At 37.1% G+C, this 19,010-nt stretch overlaps 2 protein-coding genes across 3 annotated transcripts; both read left to right on the top strand.

The window, feature by feature from the left end:
* Nucleotides 1-5,000: 5,000 nt before the first annotated feature.
* Nucleotides 5,001-8,679, top strand: LOC141653431 (vesicle-associated protein 2-1-like). 2 transcript variants are annotated; one of them, XM_074461195.1, is made up of 7 exons: nt 5,001-5,264; nt 6,289-6,359; nt 6,507-6,588; nt 6,977-7,092; nt 7,179-7,301; nt 7,630-7,698; nt 8,277-8,679. In XM_074461195.1, the coding sequence occupies exons 1-7, from the start codon at nt 5,192-5,194 to the stop codon at nt 8,409-8,411; spliced, it is 669 nt and encodes a 222-aa protein (XP_074317296.1). In that variant the 5' UTR covers nt 5,001-5,191; the 3' UTR covers nt 8,412-8,679. The 2 variants fall into 2 exon arrangements, with proteins under 2 accessions (XP_074317296.1, XP_074317297.1); XM_074461196.1 differs by having other exon boundaries at nt 7,179-7,317.
* A 4,085-nt stretch (nt 8,680-12,764) lies between these two features.
* Nucleotides 12,765-13,442, top strand: LOC141651387 (secreted RxLR effector protein 161-like). The gene has a single exon (XM_074459102.1). The coding sequence runs from the start codon at nt 12,765-12,767 to the stop codon at nt 13,440-13,442; it is 678 nt and encodes a 225-aa protein (XP_074315203.1).
* The last annotated feature ends 5,568 nt before the right edge of the window (nt 13,443-19,010 follow it).

Below are 19,010 nucleotides of genomic sequence, written 5' to 3'. Positions count from 1 at the left end.
TTATTATTATTATTATTATTATTATTATTATTATTATTATTATTATTATTATTATTATTATTATTATTATTATTATTATTAGAGAAAATTGTTGATTACAAACCTTTTTATAAACCTCATTTTGAAAATTACAAATTAATTTTTTTTGAAAATTACATCCAAAATATTACTTTTCTTCTAAAATTGCACCAACTTGAGGTTTTTGGTGATTTTTGATGATGTTTTTTATGATGTACCCTTTATTATTTGAGAGCCTTTTCTTCCTCCCTTAACACAAACCAATTAATCACCCCAAACATCATAAAAACATCATGAAAATTCACCTAGAAACTCAAGTTGGTGCAATTTTAGAAGAAAAGTAATATTTTGGATGTAATTTTCAAAAAAATTATATAAGTGCTTTTCAAAATGAGGATTATAAAAGTACTAATCTCAATTTTCTCAATTAAAGTTAGTTATTGTTTTCTTTTGATCCCGTCATCCATGCAAAACACCCCACGGTAATTAAGAGGTCGGCTTAAATGACTAGTGCTTAAAGGGATTGGAGTCTTAGGATCAACAAAGGTGAACCTCGCGCTGGGGGAGTAAGGATGGGTGACCTCCCGGATGTTCCGGATGCGCAGTGAGGACAAAATGCGTTATAAAGGACCCGTGTTGATCTGTGGGCCATGTACACAGCCTGGTGAGCTATCATAAGTAACCGCTCCCGACCCTAGGTTTGGGTCGAGGTGTTACAAGTGGTATCAGAGCAACCCTGCGACCGTGTGGTGATGGGAGGCAGATGTTATACGCTCCTGGAGGCAGTTGTTATACGCTTCATTGTGATCACTCACCTAGCGGGGGAGGATTCTGGGTTAGCGGTTATGCTCCCAGGCGCAACGAGGACGCTGCGTTCTTCAAGTGGGGGTGACTGTAACACCCCACGGTAATTGAAGAGGTCCAATAATAGGCTTAAATGACTAGTGCTTAAAGGGATTGGAAGTACTACTCATATCAACAAAGTGCACTTTCTTTTATGGTCATCCATGCAAAGAACTCCACAGTTAAGCGTGCTTGGCTGGGAGTAGTCTTAGGATGGGTGACCTCCTGGGAAGGTTCCCGGGATGCGCATGAGTGAGGACAAAATGCGTTATAAAGGACCCGTGTTGATCTGTGGGCCATGTACACAGCCTGGTGAGCTATCATAAGTAACCGCTCCCGACCCTAGGTTTGGGTCGAGGTGTTACAGGCAAATTTGATAGTTTGGTCCTGGTAGCAGGATACATTGATTGTGTAGAATAGCGATTTGTTTTCTAAACGCCTAAAAATATATCTTAAACTAAAAACGATACTCCAAGATTCGACACGCAGGAAGTAGTCTTGGAGTACTAAATGAAACTAAAAACAGAAATGAAAAGACATGAGTACAAATAAGAAATCTAAGGGTTCGAAGTGGAAGGACCGCGCGCGCAATTTTTAGGGATTGTGCGCTACAACTGCGGCTCATTACACTGAGCGAGACTTTGTATACCTCTTATTTGGTCTAGTTCCACATTGATAAAAGAGGAGAGCTATTACCACTTTATAAGACTAGTGACTACTCCCTTTATTGTCAATTGATTTTAGAGTAGAACCTCTTTGGATTTATGAAGCTGACTTTCTCTCCTCGATTTAGGTATAGCCCAGATCCGTATGCATCCTTTACCAAATTCTTTATGCTCGACTAAGATACTCCTTTACAAAAAGCACAAGGAATTAAAAAAACTAGTGGAAATGAGTTAACTATATCTGAAATTAAAGTCAAAACCTCATTCTTCTTCTTCTTACTTCAATTCCCCTATCTACTAAAAGAATAGCTGAACTCACGATTTTTCCCTCCAAAAACCATATTCTTAAATAAGGAAGTTACTCACAATTAAATTCATTCACTAAATAAGAAATCTACTTACATATTACGAGTATAATTTATTTCATTAATTTATAATTTTTCGTTAAAATATATCTTTTCATCAAATTATATTGTTTTCATTAATTTTTAAACTATAATCTTTTAATTAAAAAGGAATAAATTTATACAAAACTATAAATTGTTAAATATTTTATTGATGTTATTATTTGAGAAAGACTTGACCCATACTATGTATCAAACAAAACTGTAAATTACAAATTTTATTTTTTTTCTCGCAAAAAAAAATTGAGAGATTTATAAATTGAAATCATTAGTTTTAGGTTATAAAAAATATTTTCTTAAGAATAACTTTCAGCACATAATTAAATTCTCTTAATCAATATTCGTTTCAACTTTTTTTACTCAAAACAAAACATAATGACGAGAAATACGAACAATTATTGAGACACTATTATATAGGTAATTTATTTATAAAAAAAAAAAAAAAAAAAAAAAAAAAAAAAAAACTTTATATACCGTGCATTGATTGTACGGGGTCTAAACTAGTATCATATAAATTGACCATCTCAACTAAAAATCTACGTCAATATTGATCCACAAATTCTCATTTGTGACGGGCATATCCGTCACAAACTTGCGACGGGTCAAATAATACACATGTGGGTAGATAAGACAAAATTGATTGCTACTCCCTAGGCATTCTGCTTTTGTCTTATCCCACATAGATAATACTTGACCCGTCGCAAGCTTGCGACGGATATACCCGTCACAAATGAGAATTTGTGGGTCACAAGGGAGACTTATTGTAACTAATCTGACCAAAATTTTTTGCATCTAGGGTCGGAATTGTTCATACAATGACAATGAATTACCAGGGTCTTTTGCCAAAATGACCATTCTAATAAAACTAATTACCAAAATAACCATTTTCTAAAATTATTTTCTAATATAACCATTTTCCTGACATTCTTTTACCAACTTCATTGTGCCAATAATCTTCATCTCTCTCCCTCTTATTTCGTTCCAGTTTTCATGAGTGTTTGACAACATTGGTTGATAATTAGAGTAATACTCGTATTTGCTAATGTCTCACATTCTCTTCTCTTAAAAAATAGCTCATCTCGTTCTAACTTTCTTCTATCTCCCTTATCGATATTACAATTCCTGGGTTATTTTATTCCTCTATAAAGAGGTAGTTATATAAGTTCATTACTTAATTAACATCTAAAATACTATAAGGTAACCGTCAAACTAAATACTAGCAATTCCCAGGATTCTCCATTAATAATGTCTCTGTTTCTAACTAATCCTACCGATATGGTTATGATTGCAAATTCATGAGTCCAGTTGGATTAATAGAGCAACAAGTCAAGAAGCACTTTAAAAGTTGTGGTACTGACTTCCAACTTGCAGTGAATCCCAAATTGCGACGGCTATTAATAAATTTACACAAAATTGCTCAAAAACAAGACCACGTATTTCGTAAAAGAAATTGAGAACCGCAAGTTATTGAATTTGCAACAATATTTATACTTAGTAAGAATATTAATTAGTTGCTAAGGTAAAAGAAGATTTAATGAATGAATAGTTTGGAAAGAATTCATGTTAGTTTGGTTGATTTGGGAAATAGTTTTAGAAAATGGTTATTATGGTAATTAGTTTTACTAGAATCGTCATTTTGACAAAAGACCCGGATTACCATGCAAAGTTGCAAATTAATCAAGTCCTGCCGATATAAATTATATGTAGTCCATACCCCATACCTTTTTCTTATGGGCTGGGCTAATATAATAATTCGCCACTCGGTCCACTTTAAGTTACATAGTAAATCCAAACAATTGATAAAGCTAACGCATTAAAGCCCATCTTTGGTTTCATCGTAGCCCAGTTTTGATTCTATGAGCAATTTTTTGGCCGAGTAAGTTTAGGTTTGGACCGGAAAAATGGCGGAACAGTCATTTACTCTAGACCAAATTCAACCCGAAATTTTTTTAGGTGCGTCCTTTATCTTTTTTCTTTTGTTTTAGTTTTAAGTCGGTTTAAGATAGGCTAATTTAGGTCTAAACCAAATGAGTAGAATGGATATACAAGACTTATCATCTCATTTTATGAAACAATATAAACACATAATTATTACTGTCTCACTGTATCGTAATAATTACCAATCAATATTTTTGGTTGATGTTGATTTGTTTTTTAAAACCGAATATCTTGAAATGACAATCAATTTGGAAGAAAAAAAAAACAAATGTCACTTTCTTAATTCACGATCAAGAGATCTAGTTAGCCAAACTGCCAAAGTTTGGTTGGATTTAAAAGTTTGACTAATAATAACTTTTGTCACGAGTTCAAAAGGTAACCACTTTTCTTTTCAAATAAAAAATCTCGCAAAGACCATCAATTTATAAAAAGAATCGTTGCTTTTGAAATTCTTGATCAAACATTGTTACAAGACAAATCATTTTATTCAAACCAAGAGGTAATATAATGTAAAAACATGATACACCATCGCAGAATTTCCATAAAAACGTTTGCATGAACAAAGTTGTTTACAGGTTGTCTCGTTTATTGAATTTGATCCATCTAGCTTTCCCAAAATAACCGGACATAGACAAGACATACTTAGAAATTTACAAAAGTCCAACCTACTAACTCTCCTTAAACTCGCTCGTTCATAACCACAAAAACTAGCCTCAAGAGCTTAACCTGACCACACTTGGCCCAACCCGTCTTTAATAACATTTAGTGTAAACCTGTTCTTTTCGGTTGAAACAAGCTGAATGAAATTGAGCTGAATTGAATGAAACTGAGGTAAACTGAAGGCAGCTCAAGTAAGATTTAATTATGTGAAAAGATGAGTTGAAACAGAACTGACTGAAACTGAACATAAGTTAACTAAATAGAAGATTAGCTGAATTGAAATAAGCTAAAATTAAGTTGGGAGAAACTGGCCTAAAACCACAACACTCCTCACCCTACTTCCTATTTCCCCCCTCATTTCTCTCACACCAAAACATCAAAGTTCCCTATATTCTTGTCATTGTATAAATTGAGCATAAACTTATTGATTTTATGATTTAATCATCGGAAAACCATTAAACAAGCTAAATAAATCTATAATTAGTCCCACCATTTTAGACAACTCTAAATCCCCCATTTTTCCACCTCTCTTTTTCCTCCTTTTTTCTGTTCTAAAAATTAAAAAAAATCATTCTTGATTTTCTTAATGTATCGAAATTTTCACCATAGTTATAATAATTACACAAATTATTATTATGTTATATTATAACAACGGCAATAACGATGAATAGTGCAACGACAACTACGTCAGCTAAACACTTAATTTCCGTTCAACCTGAAGACCTCAAATTTGTTTGTATGTCTCTGTTTTCCCTTAATTTCAATATTTTTTTGTTTAAGACGGAGATATTCATTTTAGGGTCAAGCGAGACTTAATTTAGGGAATAACAAAATTTTGTCCCATTTATCTAAATAGAGTTGTACTTGACCCGTTTTAGCTATAAAAGAGATACCTCCGTCTTAACTCGTAAGTGAGACTAATTAGTCTGTCAATTGAACATAAACCCGAATCAGCTTTATGCCTACCCCAATCAGCGTTATGCCTAGTTGTGCACTTGTGCTGGTCGAACTATTATAGATTGGTTTTAGATTGAAACCTCGCTATTAGCTTAGGCACTCACTAACCTCGTCATGGTTAGGTGCATTTCTTTGTGAAACTTTGATTACATTGTCGGTTTTTTCTTTTGATTCTTTGCGAGATGTATTCTAATCAAATGTAAACAAATGATTGGGACGGAGGGTATTTTGAAACATTATTAGTCTTGATTGGTTGGTGGTCTGTCCTTGCGAAAAACTAGAATGTTTGTGGGGGGAATGGGGACAAATTTGAGCTATCCATATATTTATAATTTAGAGAGATTAATGGTCAAAGTTAATCACCAAAGTCAATAATAATTATGCGATGGAGGGAGTATATGTTTTGATATCTGAACTTTCAGCTGACTAATTCCTGGAAACCGAGGAGGGGGGGATTGGCCGCCGGGTTGGGTTATAACTTATAATACCGTGGAAGATACAAATTGCTGAATGTTAAATCTTGTTGTTGTCTCATTTAGCATTATACAATTACCACCTCTAAGATCTTCTCTGAATTGGCTTTGAGTTATTTTCATTGTTAAGAGTCTGAAAGGCCATCATAGTCCATAGATTTCGGGTTTTATCATTACTATTTACTCGTATCAGTCGTATGAAATTCCTCATATATATATATTCCTATATATATATATATATATATATATATATATATATATATATATATATATATATATATATATATATATATATTTCATTGTATTGATTATTTAGCTTCTCCTTGTCAGTTGAGCTGGAAAAGCAAACCTTTTGTGATCTTAAAGTCACTAACAACACAGACCAGAATGTCGCGTTTAAGGTAAACTTGCACACCTGTCTTCTTGTACTCCCTCTGTCTCATTCATTTGTACACCTTTGATTAAAATAATTTTCACAATGAATAAAAAAGATAAACAACCGATTTGGGACGAAGGGAGTATTAACTTACTGCTGATTTTTTTGTCAGGTCAAAACTACTTCACCAAAGAAGTATTTTGTACGGCCCAATACCGGTGTAATACATCCATGGGATTCCTGTGTCATAAGAGGTGATAACTTCGTTTACATAATTGAGAATTTGTGATTTTGTTGTTCATTGTTTAAGGTAAATACAGGGTTACACCCCTTAGGTGGCTGTGAAAGTCGAATACGGAGAGCTAACACATAGACTAAACTGATTTCATGTTGCCTTAGTAAGTCGGAACAACTAGACTAAGTGAACACACTCCCTCTTTGATGTAATTATGTCACGCGGTATGCAGTCGTGAAATGATCTTAATATGTCGTAATTGCGTTTTGAAACAATGTTTCATGAAGAATGATAATCTGAATTCCTTTGGCAGCTCTCAAAAGTTAGCTGACATTAACATCAGAACATAGCTCTTTTTGTATGCTTAAGGCGTTTGTATAATAAAGACGTTTATAATGAAATTGCAGTCACTCTCCAGGCTCAACGAGAATATCCTCCGGATATGCAATGCAAGGATAAATTTCTTCTTCAAAGCACAATTGTGTCTCCCAATAGTGAAGTTGACGAACTTCCACAAGACACTGTAAGAGTCATGTTGATGGGCTAGATTTTATGTTACTGGCACCTGCTTATCGTGGTTGATACGTCTAAATATTACTGTTTATCCAGTTCAACAAGGACAATGGAAGGACAGTTGAGGAGTGCAAACTTAAGGTTGTCTACGCCTCTCCACATTCTTCTCAGTATAATACAGATGATGACTCTATTAATAGCTCTGCAGGGGGTCTCGACGTAAGTGTACTTCTCGGTAATCTTTCCTTCGTTTGAGTCCATTAACATTGTTATTGTTGCTGATGTTTTTGTGTGAAGTATCTTATCCGTCAAAGACGATGTTATTTATACTATTAGCCATTGGACTTTGTGATGTTGGAAACATTACTAATTTGTTTCAGATTAATATTAGACAACATTATGTTATCTTATCTGTGGAAGATTATTAGACAGTTTGTCCACTTCTGTTATTAGCATTTTGAGAATGTTCTTGATAAATTGATCTTTTTCCTAGGGAGTTTTTTTTTTTCTAACTTATATGTACTCACCTCGTTTTTTGCATAATAAGGTCGTGCAACGCTTGAAAGAAGAAAGAGATGCAACTATCCGACAGACGCAACAGCTCCAACAGGAATTGGTAACCATGTCCTAACTTGATCTGATATGTTGGATGCTCATTTGCTAGGATACGACACATTTCCTCCATTTCAGCCTGACAGATGCAACCGCTAATTTTTTTAACCTCCAATAATGTCGTCACAGTCTACATTGCATAGCCTAGTTACCATTTAACTACAACCTTTATTTGTATTCCCATATGATACTAACATCACCCAATGCTTCAAAGGATCATCTTTATAAGCTAATAACCATCTCCAATGGATTAGAGAACTACGGAGTAACTATCACATCACTTTGGCCTGACTAACCGGAACAACATAACTTTAAACAAACTATTTACGAGTGAGGTCGCACATTAGCCGCAGACAGCTTAACGTTTCTTAATTTAGTGTCTTTCACACGAGTTAATCTTCTAAATGTTGCTACAAATATCATTATTTTGATTTGACTGACGCTTCTAGTCGAGTGGTTCATGTTTTGCTACCATTCTTGTGTCTGCAAGAGTTTTGAGCCGATTTATAACTCTCATATCACGCTAAATACATAAACTAGAGGTTCCAAGTATTTAGTTTTGCCCCTTTGTATGGTGTGCAGGATTCGCTGAAGAAACGCAGACAACGCAAGAGTAATTTAGGCTTCTCACTTAGGTTTGCTCTTTTCGTGGCGGTCATTGGGGTTATGCTTGGTTTTCTATTAAAACTCTCATTGTCTTCTCCGACTTCAGAGTAGCTTTATCCATGCGTTGTCAGAGTTAAGGCGATTCTTCATTGTAAATTGTTGATTCATACAACGTCTTTATTTAACTTTGTAAATTAGTGATTTTAAATCTATTGCATTGTAATTAGGAAAACAATATTTTGAGCTATGCACCTTATGTTATGACCTCTTGATGTCATTTATCTGGATAAAGTAGACATCTTTAGGATTTTGAGAATATGTAACGAGGATAAAAAAAATATGTAATCACGATTTTGAGGATGGGAAGAATTATTAACATGCATCTCATAAGTCATATGATAAAATATGGTAACAAATATCATGATATTTAGCCATATTATCTCATTGTATATTTTAGTTATTGTGATTATTTAGTTACCTTGTATATAGGCAAATATTATGGTAGGTCAAAGATTTAGTCATACCTTGTAACTATATATGATAAAGTTGTATTACGTCTTATGCATTGAGAATAATAAGAATTATTCTTCTTCATACACTTTGCCCTAATATTTGCTTTCTCACGGTATCGTGAGCCAGTAATTTTTTCAATCAAAAACAACAGACAAAACGAAAATCCTAAAATTTGATAAGATCATCATGACTGGTGATGATAAGCTTAAGGGTGGGATGAGTGGTCCAAAGACCATTCCTATGACATCCCCTCTCTATCTTCATCCTTCCGACAACCCGAATCTCACACTTACACAAATCGTTTTCAATGGCAATAACTACGATTTGTGGTCTGAGGCCGTCAAAAACGGACTCGATGCAAAAAACAAGTTAGCCTTCATTCAAGGGAAAGTTAAGAAACCCGAGGCTGATGATGAGGAGGAAAGTATTGAATTGGTTGCTTGGAGACAATGTCAGGCGATGTTAAGGGCTTGGCTACGCAATGTTATTGATGAGAAATTGCATCCGAGCATTACTTTTTCGGGTCCAGTGAACGAGATTTGGGAGGAATTGCGTGGAAGGTATTCAGCAGGCAACGCACCTCGAGTACACCAATTAAAACAAGACCTTAATGAGTGCAAACAGGGGAAGGATTCCGTCGTCGAGTATTATACAAGACTCAAAACGATATGGGATGAACTCGCTAATTATAGCACAATAAAAGGATGTACTTGTGGCGCGGCTGCTTCAATTGCAAAGGAGCGGGAAGAAGAAAAGGTACATCAGTTTCTTATGGGACTAGACTCGAAGTTGTATCGAAATATAAGGACCAATTTATTAATGGAGGAACCAATTGCGTCTCTAAATCGAGCATATGGCCTGATTCTCAGAGAAGAAAGGCATGCTTCGATGACTGAAGTTAAAGAGGACAAGATTGAAGCAGCCATGGCAGTGAAAGGATACGGAGGAAAGGGGCGAAGTGGGTACACCAGACCTGATGTCGAGGAAGGAGACCCGCCACCACCACCACAGTGCACTCATTGTGGAAAGTTTTACCATACAGAAGAAAATTGCTACGACAAACATGGGTACGAAGAGGTTAAAGCGCGTGAAAGGGGACGTGGAAGAAGAGGAACCAGCCATGGCCGTGGAGCAGGGGGTCGTGGAAGAGGAAGAGGGCGCGGTCAGAGCCATTACCAAACCAATGCAATAGGTAGTTCCTCTGGAACGAAGGGGTCAGACAAGGCGCAACAAAACCTGCCGTTTACCAGTGAAGAGATCGATAAAATTCGAACTCTGCTAAGTGGAAGTCCAGATGGGAATGACAAATTAAAAGGTATGAAATTAACTATTAATGTTGAATGGATGATAGACAGCGGAGCCTCGCATCATATGACAGGAAGACGGGAATTATTGAGAAATACATGGGTCGAGGACCCTTCGATGGTTAGCTTACTAGACGGTAGGCGTGTGGAGGCAGAAGTACATGGGGAAGTTCAATTAAGTGACGATTTAATCTTGAACGATGTTTTATTCGTCCCTACACTTACCTGTGAACTAATCTCTGTTCAACAATTAATTCGCCAAAATAATTTAGTAATAACATTTTATTCGGATCATTGTATAATGCAGGACCTGAGTACGAGGATGACGATTGGACGGGGTGAGCATCGACATGGGGTGTATTACTACAAGCCGGAGAAGGAAGAGACAGTAGCACAAATGGCAGTCACGAAAGAAGGACGTTTGTGGCACAAACGGCTTGGGCACCCGTCTAAGAGTATATTTTCTCGTTTTTCTGATTTGGTTGGGTGCAATTTAAATTGGACTACGGATACTGTGTGTGACCCTTGTTGTAGGGCAAAACAATCCCGTACACCTTTTCAATTAAATAATAAGCGGTGTGATATTTTATTTGGCCTTATTCACTGTGATATTTGGGGGCAATATAAAGTTGCTAGTTTGACACGAGCTCATTATTTTTTAACTATTGTCGATGACCATAGTCGGGGAGTTTGGGTATACCTAATGAAAGATAAAAGTGAGGCTGGTGATTTTTTAAAAATCTTTTGTCAAATGGTAAAGACCCAATTTGAGACTTGTGTTAAAAGGATTCAAAGTGACAATGGGACGGAACTTTTATCCGGTCCAATGCAACGATATTATGAAGAAAATGGAATTTTATTTCAAACTAGTAACGTTGATACACCTCAACAAAATGGCCGAGTAGAGAGAAAACACCGTCACATATTAGAAAAAGCACGGGCTTTGCGTTTTCAGGGAGAGTTGCCATTGCAATTTTGGGGCGAGTGTATATTAACGGCAGCTTATTTGATTAATAGAACGCCTACACCCTTGCTAAATGGGAAGACACCCTTCGAAATTTTGCATCACAAAAAACCCAATTTCGCCAATCTTAAAGTGTTTGGTTGTTTGTGCTATGCGCACAACAAGGATAGAAATCGAGACAAATTTGGGGAACGGGGAAAACGATGCATATTTATTGGGTATCCACATAGCAAAAAGGGTTGGAAAGTATACGATTTAAAGGAGAAGCGGGTTTTTGTATCATGCGATATTATTTTCTATGAAAACGTTTTTCCATATTCGAACATTGAAGGGAATTTAAACTCGCAACACGGGACTGGGAATGGGTCGAATGTCGAGCAACAATTTTTCGATCACACTGATTATGATCAGACCATTGATGAGACCCATGTTGCGAGGGGGAGTGATGAACCAGAACAGGAAAATATCGAGCATAGGAAAGACGATGAAGTAGTAATAAGCGGTGATGAGGAATCGTTGGTTGAGGAGTTGGAGGATGATATTACAGGTGATGGTACAACAGGTCATAGACCGACCAATCAAACAAACACAGAGGAAAGAATTGAAGAACAGATGGGACGCGGAGCTCGAGAAAAACGAGAACCATCATGGAAGAAGGATTACTATTGTAAATCAATGAAAGTAGTTAACCCCAAGTCGAATGCTCATCACGCACAAAAGACGTCCTCAACTCCAGGTACGCGTTATCCCTTGACCAATTATGTTATTACTAATGTTTTTTCCGAGTCTTATAAAGGTTATTTAGCGAAAATTGATGAGCTTAGAGAACCAAGCTATTATCACGAAGCAGCCAAAAGTGAGGAATGGCGAGCTGCTATGCGAAAGGAGATCGATGCCTTGGAGAAAAATGGGACTTGGAAGATAGTTTCCTTACCGGAAGGAAAGAAACCAATCGGATGCAAATGGGTGTACAAGATAAAGTAGCACGCAAATGGGTCTGTTGAACGATACAAGGCTAGGCTCGTTGCACAAGGATTTACACAAGTTGAGGGAATCGATTTTCATGAAACATACGCACCAGTGGCTAAGATGACGAGTGTGAGGTGCATGCTTGCCGTGGCAGTCAAGAAGGGATGGATAATTGAACAGTTGGATGTCAATAACGCATTTCTACATGGAGATCTCGAAGAGGAAGTTTATATGAAGATACCACAAGGGTTCGAAAGAAAAGGAGAGAACAAGGTATGTAAGCTGATGAAGTCTATTTATGGTCTAAAACAGGCATCTCGAAATTGGTTCGCAAAATTGACCGTATCAATGAAGGACTACGGTTTTGTGCAGTCTTTAGCGGACTATTCACTGTTTACTCTCAATCGAAATGGAGTTTTTATTGGCGTACTAGTATACGTGGATGACATGGTGGTTGTGAGCAATAACAGTGTGGCATGTGCAAATTTCAAATCATTCTTGAACAAGAAATTTGGGATTAAAGATTTGGGAAGACTTAGATATTTTCTCGGAATTGAAGTAGCTCATGGATCGAATGGGTTATTTCTTAATCAAAGAAAGTATGCTATGAATATTATTGAAGAAAGTGGTATGAAGGAAGCGAAAACCGTGTATACACCCATCCAGCCGAGGCACAATTTGGCCCTTGCTAAGGGATAAGTTTTGAAGGATGTGATGAAATATCGTCGTCTAGTTGGACGATTAGTATACTTGACAATAACAAGGCCGGACCTGGTATATGCGGTACATGTATTGTCACAGTTCGTGAATGAGCCGAGGAAGGAGCATTGGGACGCGGCTCTGAGGGTGGTTTGTTACATTAAGCGGAATCCAAGCAAAGGAATAACATTTAAGAGGAACTCGGATTACTGGCTAAGAGGATATTGTGATTCGGACTATGCGAGTTGCCCGATCACAAGAAGATCATTAAGTGGATATTATGTGTCGATAGGTGATTCCCCGATTTCGTGGAGGGCAAAGAAACAAGTGACTGTGGCGAAGTCGACTGCAGAAGCAGAGTATAGAGCAATGGGAGCTGTGACGAGTGAGCTTATATGGTTAAAGTCCTTTCTTGCTTCTTTAGGCGTGTTCCATACACGGCCTATGAGTTTATTTTGCGATAATCAGGCAGTCCTTCACATAGCGAAAAATCCCGTTTTTCATGACCGAACTAAGCATATAGAAATAGACTGTCATTTTGTGAGGCAACATTTGGTCACGAATACGATCAATACCTTTCATGTTAGGAGCAAGGAACAAATTGCAGACTTATTTACAAAGGCGCTTGGTGGAGAATCGTTTGATCATTTACAATTCAAGTTGGGACTCGGTTTACCAAGTGCTCCAACTTGAGGGGGAGTGATAAAATATGGTAACAAATATCATGATATTTAGCCATATTATCTCATTGTATATTTTAGTTATTGTGATTATTTAGTTACCTTGTATATAGGCAAATATTATGGTAGGTCAAAGATTTAGTCATACCTTGTAACTATATATGATAAAGTTGTATTACGTCTTATTCATTGAGAATAATAAGAATTCTTCTTCTTCATACACTTTGCCCTAATATTTGCTTTCTCATCATAAGACTCTTCAATTTTGGAAAATTTGTACGAGGATTTTGCGAATGGGAAGAACTTGGAAAATGGCTTATGCATGAAGATTACGGTTTACTCGTCTACATTATGCTTATGTTCTATGCTTAAATTTTACGATTTTGCTTACGCCTTAAGCAGATCAAGAGACATTTTTTTTTTGGATTAATTGATAGGAATACTCTAAACTATGCGTGTGCTGCTCAAAATACTCCGAGCTCTATTTTAACCACCAATATAACCAACTAGTACCCCTCTCAACTTTGAATAGAATAGGTATTTTGTTAACTTATTATAGCAGGTAATCCTGTCAGTGCCCCAATTTTTTCCCATTTATTAATCTTCATCTTTTTCCTTTACCCCTTCTTTATTTCTTCTCCATTCATCTTTTTCCAATCTTCTCCATTCTTCATTTTTACTAAGAAACAGAGATAACAAAGAAGAATATTATGAATTCAATTTCCTTTTTTCCAGTCTATTAATGCATTGTTTCTCCAATCATCTCCCAAGTACTTATAGCTTAAATACTCCATGGGAGCATCCACAGACATCATCTCCCATATAATAAACCGTAAAAAAAGGCTTCCATGGAAGCTAATTTATCAACAAACATCAGCACCCCGAAACCCTAACGACCAAAACCCACCTCCCTCAACCTCAACCATGTATTCAATTAATCAATTTCCCCCAATTCCCAAAATTCAGACCCCAAAACCCTAGAAAATCAAAACTCAGATCACAAAAACCTAGATAATCAAATTCCAGAAATATCTGACCAACCCACACCAACCTACAAACCCAGTTGAAAAGGGTCAAAATCAAAATCCCCAAAATGAGGGAGAGAATAATGGAGAAAAAAGAAGAGGAAGAGTAAGGCAGGAGAAGAAGAATTTGTAAATTTGTTTGGCTTGGTTACTTGGTTTCGTAAATTTTAAATTGCAGAAGTTGTATATGGTGTTGTTGGTGACATGTGTGTTGTAGAAGAGTGAGGTCGTCAATGGATTTATGCAGTATGGATTATGCAGTACTCAGTATTCAATTTTCTTGATCTTCATATTTTGCGTGGCATTTTTGTACCAAAAGGAGGGTTAGAAATTTATTCACCTGCTTAGCATGTAACACCCGCGAATTTTCCATTTTGACATTTACAATTTAATTAACCATTCTATGGTCTTATTTATATTTTAAATTATTTAATTTAATTAATTTCATTATTAAACATGATTTTTATAAATATTATATTTTTAAAGCTTAAGTTATACAAAATAAATATTTTGGTCGGATAATAATGATAATAATAATAATATTCTCCGTCTTGAGTTGTAGTGGGCTTGAGACGTAAATTCATGTGTATATCGACTCAATTTTGCTTATTAGGCCTAGTATGACCAATGGACTCACCTACTACTCCTTCCTCCTCATCAAAATAATGAGGGAAACCCTAACCCCTCCTCCTTCCTCACAATTTCAGCAACACCACCACAAACACAAACACCATTTTCATACTCTCCTCTTACAAATCTTCAAAACACCATAACTTGCTCAATTCTTATCCGAATCAAGTGATTTTCGCGTCTATCTCTTCCTCTCATCGCCCTCTATCTTTCTAGGTAAGAAAGACACCGACTTTCCTCCTTATATAGGACTGTTGAGCCGTTTTATACATGGTACCATTTTTCTAATTTTGATTCTTAGTCTTATTTTGTGTTTTCTTATGTTTAGGAGAAGTTTTAGTTGACCCGGAAGTGGATTCTTGAAAGGTAGACGAGTCTTTTGTGGATTTAAGTGCAAAAAGGTAACGGTGATGGGTTACTCGACATTATGTCAATTTGGGTGTTCATACATGTTATAGTTTGTTCACATGTGTGTTAAAGTTAGATTCGTTACATGTTTTTACTTGTTTGTTGTTGATTGAGTTTTGTGTGGAATCTCTCTTGGTGGTTTGAAGAATTTTCTAGTATTTTGTATACATGGATGAATTAGTAAAGAAACCGTCTTATTCATGCTTAATAATTGTATTTAATTATGTCACGAATTTGTTAGTTTGGAATTGTTTGAATTTGAATCGAACCTTGTGTTTTAATCCTTCTTTTATGCTTTGATTTCACCCTTAATACTTGTATAAAGTTGCTTGGGTAATATATGGTGGAATTAGGATTGTAATGGCATGATAAAAAAATGATTTGGGGATGAAGGTGAATTTGTTGTGTCGTGCAAATCAGCACCACGGCGCAGGCTGCGCACCTCGGCGCAGGCTGCGCACCTCAGCGCAGGCTGCGCACCTCGGCGCAAGCTGCGCACATAGCCTGGACCAGTTTTCGTAAAATGGCCATAACTTCTTCGTTACTTGTTTGTTTGAGGCTTATGACCTACCGTTAGAACCGTAAGAGGATAAGCTATCACCTCCAACCGGTTTCACCTCATTATCATGTATAGAACTCAAGTTATGACCATTTGAAGTTGACCCTTGTTGTAGTCGAGTACTAAACTTGTTGTTATAGAGTGGGTTTTGAGTTTCTTGTTGGGTATGCATCTTAACTTTGGTTCTAATTCTTGTGTATGATGTGTTGAGACCCTTTTATCATGGGAGTACTTGATATTTGTTATACTCTTGTACTTATGCATGCTTCACATGAATTGTTTACGTTATGTTTATATAATCATTGTTACTCGTATTTGTGACCGGAGTGTGACGGTTTACATTGTGTGACTACTCGACATTCCTTATTTATTTGCCCTCGGACATTGGGTCACGATTAGGTGCCATTATTTCCGAGTTGGGTTATCTTCCTTCCGCCTCTTCGGACTTTGGGGTACGGCTAGGTACCATGGTTCCGATTTGGGGTTACTCGACCTTGGGGAACGGCTAGGTGTCATGGATCGAGTCTTGGATACGATTTGGGATTGTATGTCGAATCGGGTGTCGTCCATCCCGAGAGTCTGGCCAGATTTAGACTAGGACCGTATTATGAGCGTCGTCCTACCAGGAGGTTGGAGTCTAGGGGTTTGTCTTATTTTGAGTCAATCCTTTGTAAATGTCTTGCTTGTTACGGTCATTGGCGTGTTCTTATATATGAGAGTGCACGTCTTCTATGATTGTTTGTGAGAGTCTTGGTCCTATCGGATACTAGTGGTGAGATGCAAGCCCCTAGTTGCGATATGATCGCCGGGATTGATGTTCCCATCCGTTCTTATGGTGAGATGCAAGCCATAAGTATAAATGTGACATTAGTAGCCACGTCCCGTGCTATGGTTGTTAAGAGGTTTTCAAGTAATGGCTATTGGTTTCCATCCATGTATTTTCTATTCAATTGATCCGTTGCTTACCTTCTTCATATGATTCGATGCCTAATCTCATATCCATGTTTTGGTTACCTTGAATGCATGTTTAATATAATGTACCATGCCTATCTCATTAAGAATGCAATGTGCCTATCTCATTATGATTATCGTTTATATTCCCTTGTTCATATTATTCAAGTATGATGCATGATCAATATGTTTAATTAAGTTCTTGCTTATGTGCATTTTGATATATTGTGGCTGAGAGAACCCTGAGTTACTCCCCACTGACTGTGGCGTTCATGTTTACATGAATGACAGGTTTGTGATGCAGATTATGGGGAAGACGTGTGAGCTAGCGAGAACGTTGAACCTTGGACCTTAGTTATAGTTTGCTTAGACTAACCTATCGTTAGACTTGTGTTTATTCGTGGGATATCTTTTCCCCAACGCACTTCGTTTTTAATTGTAAAACTTATTCATCTTACTTTTCATTTTCGTTTGATCACTTATGGTGGATTTCACACTTTAAACTTTAAAGGTTTTAAAAATCCCTTATTTTCCGCTTAGATTTAATAGTTCTTTTGATGCCTCATCGAGGGGTGTCACAGATTGGTATCGAGCATATGTTGCTCCCGACGCACACACGTGTACCCCGAATTTAACCTTGAACTTGACCTTGAATAATGAATGAGAGATGGATAGAACTAAGGACCTAAGTTGGTAGTCTCTTTGTGCATGCTATTTGTTAGGTGCTAACATGGTTGACTCTTTGGGTGTCTTGAGAAGATGGTACGACCAACCAAGGTGGAGAATACTATCATGGAAGCTCTTACTCTAATTCTTCGGAATCAACGGAATGCCAATGCTCAAGTGAATCATTGCCCTATCCGTCGTGGCAAGAGACCCTTTGTGCCCTCACCTTCATCACCTTCTAGCAAGAAGAGGTTGGTGCCGAGAGTCCAAGGACAAAGAGTACAAGACCATGGAGGACAAGAGCCAATAGTGCAAGAGCCAAAAGGACAAGTCCCTACATCTACTAATAGGCTTAGGGAGAACCGCAAGTGCTTCAAGTGTGGGCAAGCTTATCACCCCGGGATTGGATGCTATGATATGCCCTTGAAGTGTTACCATTGCAAGAAGCCCGGACATCTCTTCAAGAATTGCCCCGAGAAGAAGACTACCCCTCCTCCTCTCCCTCATGCTCCGGAAGCCGAGCCAAGAAGAGTCATTCTTGTCGAGAATCAAGTCGGAACCGCCGTTCCTCCCGACACCGTTATGGGTGTGTTTTCTATCCTTGATCCACCTTTCCTTACTTTTATCCCGTGATGCTCATCCTTCTTTTCTAAACTCTCTTTTGCTTTACCTTTGAAGCTAGTTTGGTACCCACCCGACCTATTCTTCGTTTTTGTTTCTCCTTACATAACATCTTGCATACGGATCTCTTACTCTTGAAGAATGTCTTTACCGTCTTGAAGATACCTCCCTCTCTTCGAGCACCTTGTCATATTCCCTTATCCTTGTGCTTCTATGCCTTTCGCAACTCTTATTCCATATCTTGGAGCTGCCTTTGTACCTTTTCTCCTTATAATGCCCCTCTTGTATACCTTCATTTTTGCCTTATGGAATGTTAACTTCGGTCAGATAAGTTGGCTTTTGTGGAGTTTGTTTGTGTTTGACCCTTAACCCCGGTTTTGAGAGGTCGTGATGTTAGAAAGGCTTAGGTAATGTGATGATAAATACTTAGTGATTCTTATACCTAGTGCCTTGACCAAGTGAGTATAATTGATTGGTGGATTCTTTGTGTTAGGAATGAGTTGCCTATGTGATTAAAGTTATAGAACTTGGCTTTGTTGTTTATGTTTGGGATTTGAAAGCTTAGTAGGTTGAGCGTCGTCACCTTAGGAGTAAACATGAGATAAATTTATGATAGGAGCTTGGAAGGAGACCCATTTTTAGATGTTAATGATTCCGTATAGATTGGTGATGCGATTTGATGTTAGTTGTCCCTTGAGAATTTTGTTGAGAAGTCTTTGTT

Source organism: Silene latifolia, chromosome 4 (genome assembly GCF_048544455.1).
Source record: "Silene latifolia isolate original U9 population chromosome 4, ASM4854445v1, whole genome shotgun sequence".
Classification (NCBI taxonomy): Eukaryota; Viridiplantae; Streptophyta; class Magnoliopsida; order Caryophyllales; family Caryophyllaceae; genus Silene; species Silene latifolia.
Note: the sequence above shows the minus strand (reverse complement) of the source record. Positions and strands in the feature narration are given on the sequence as shown.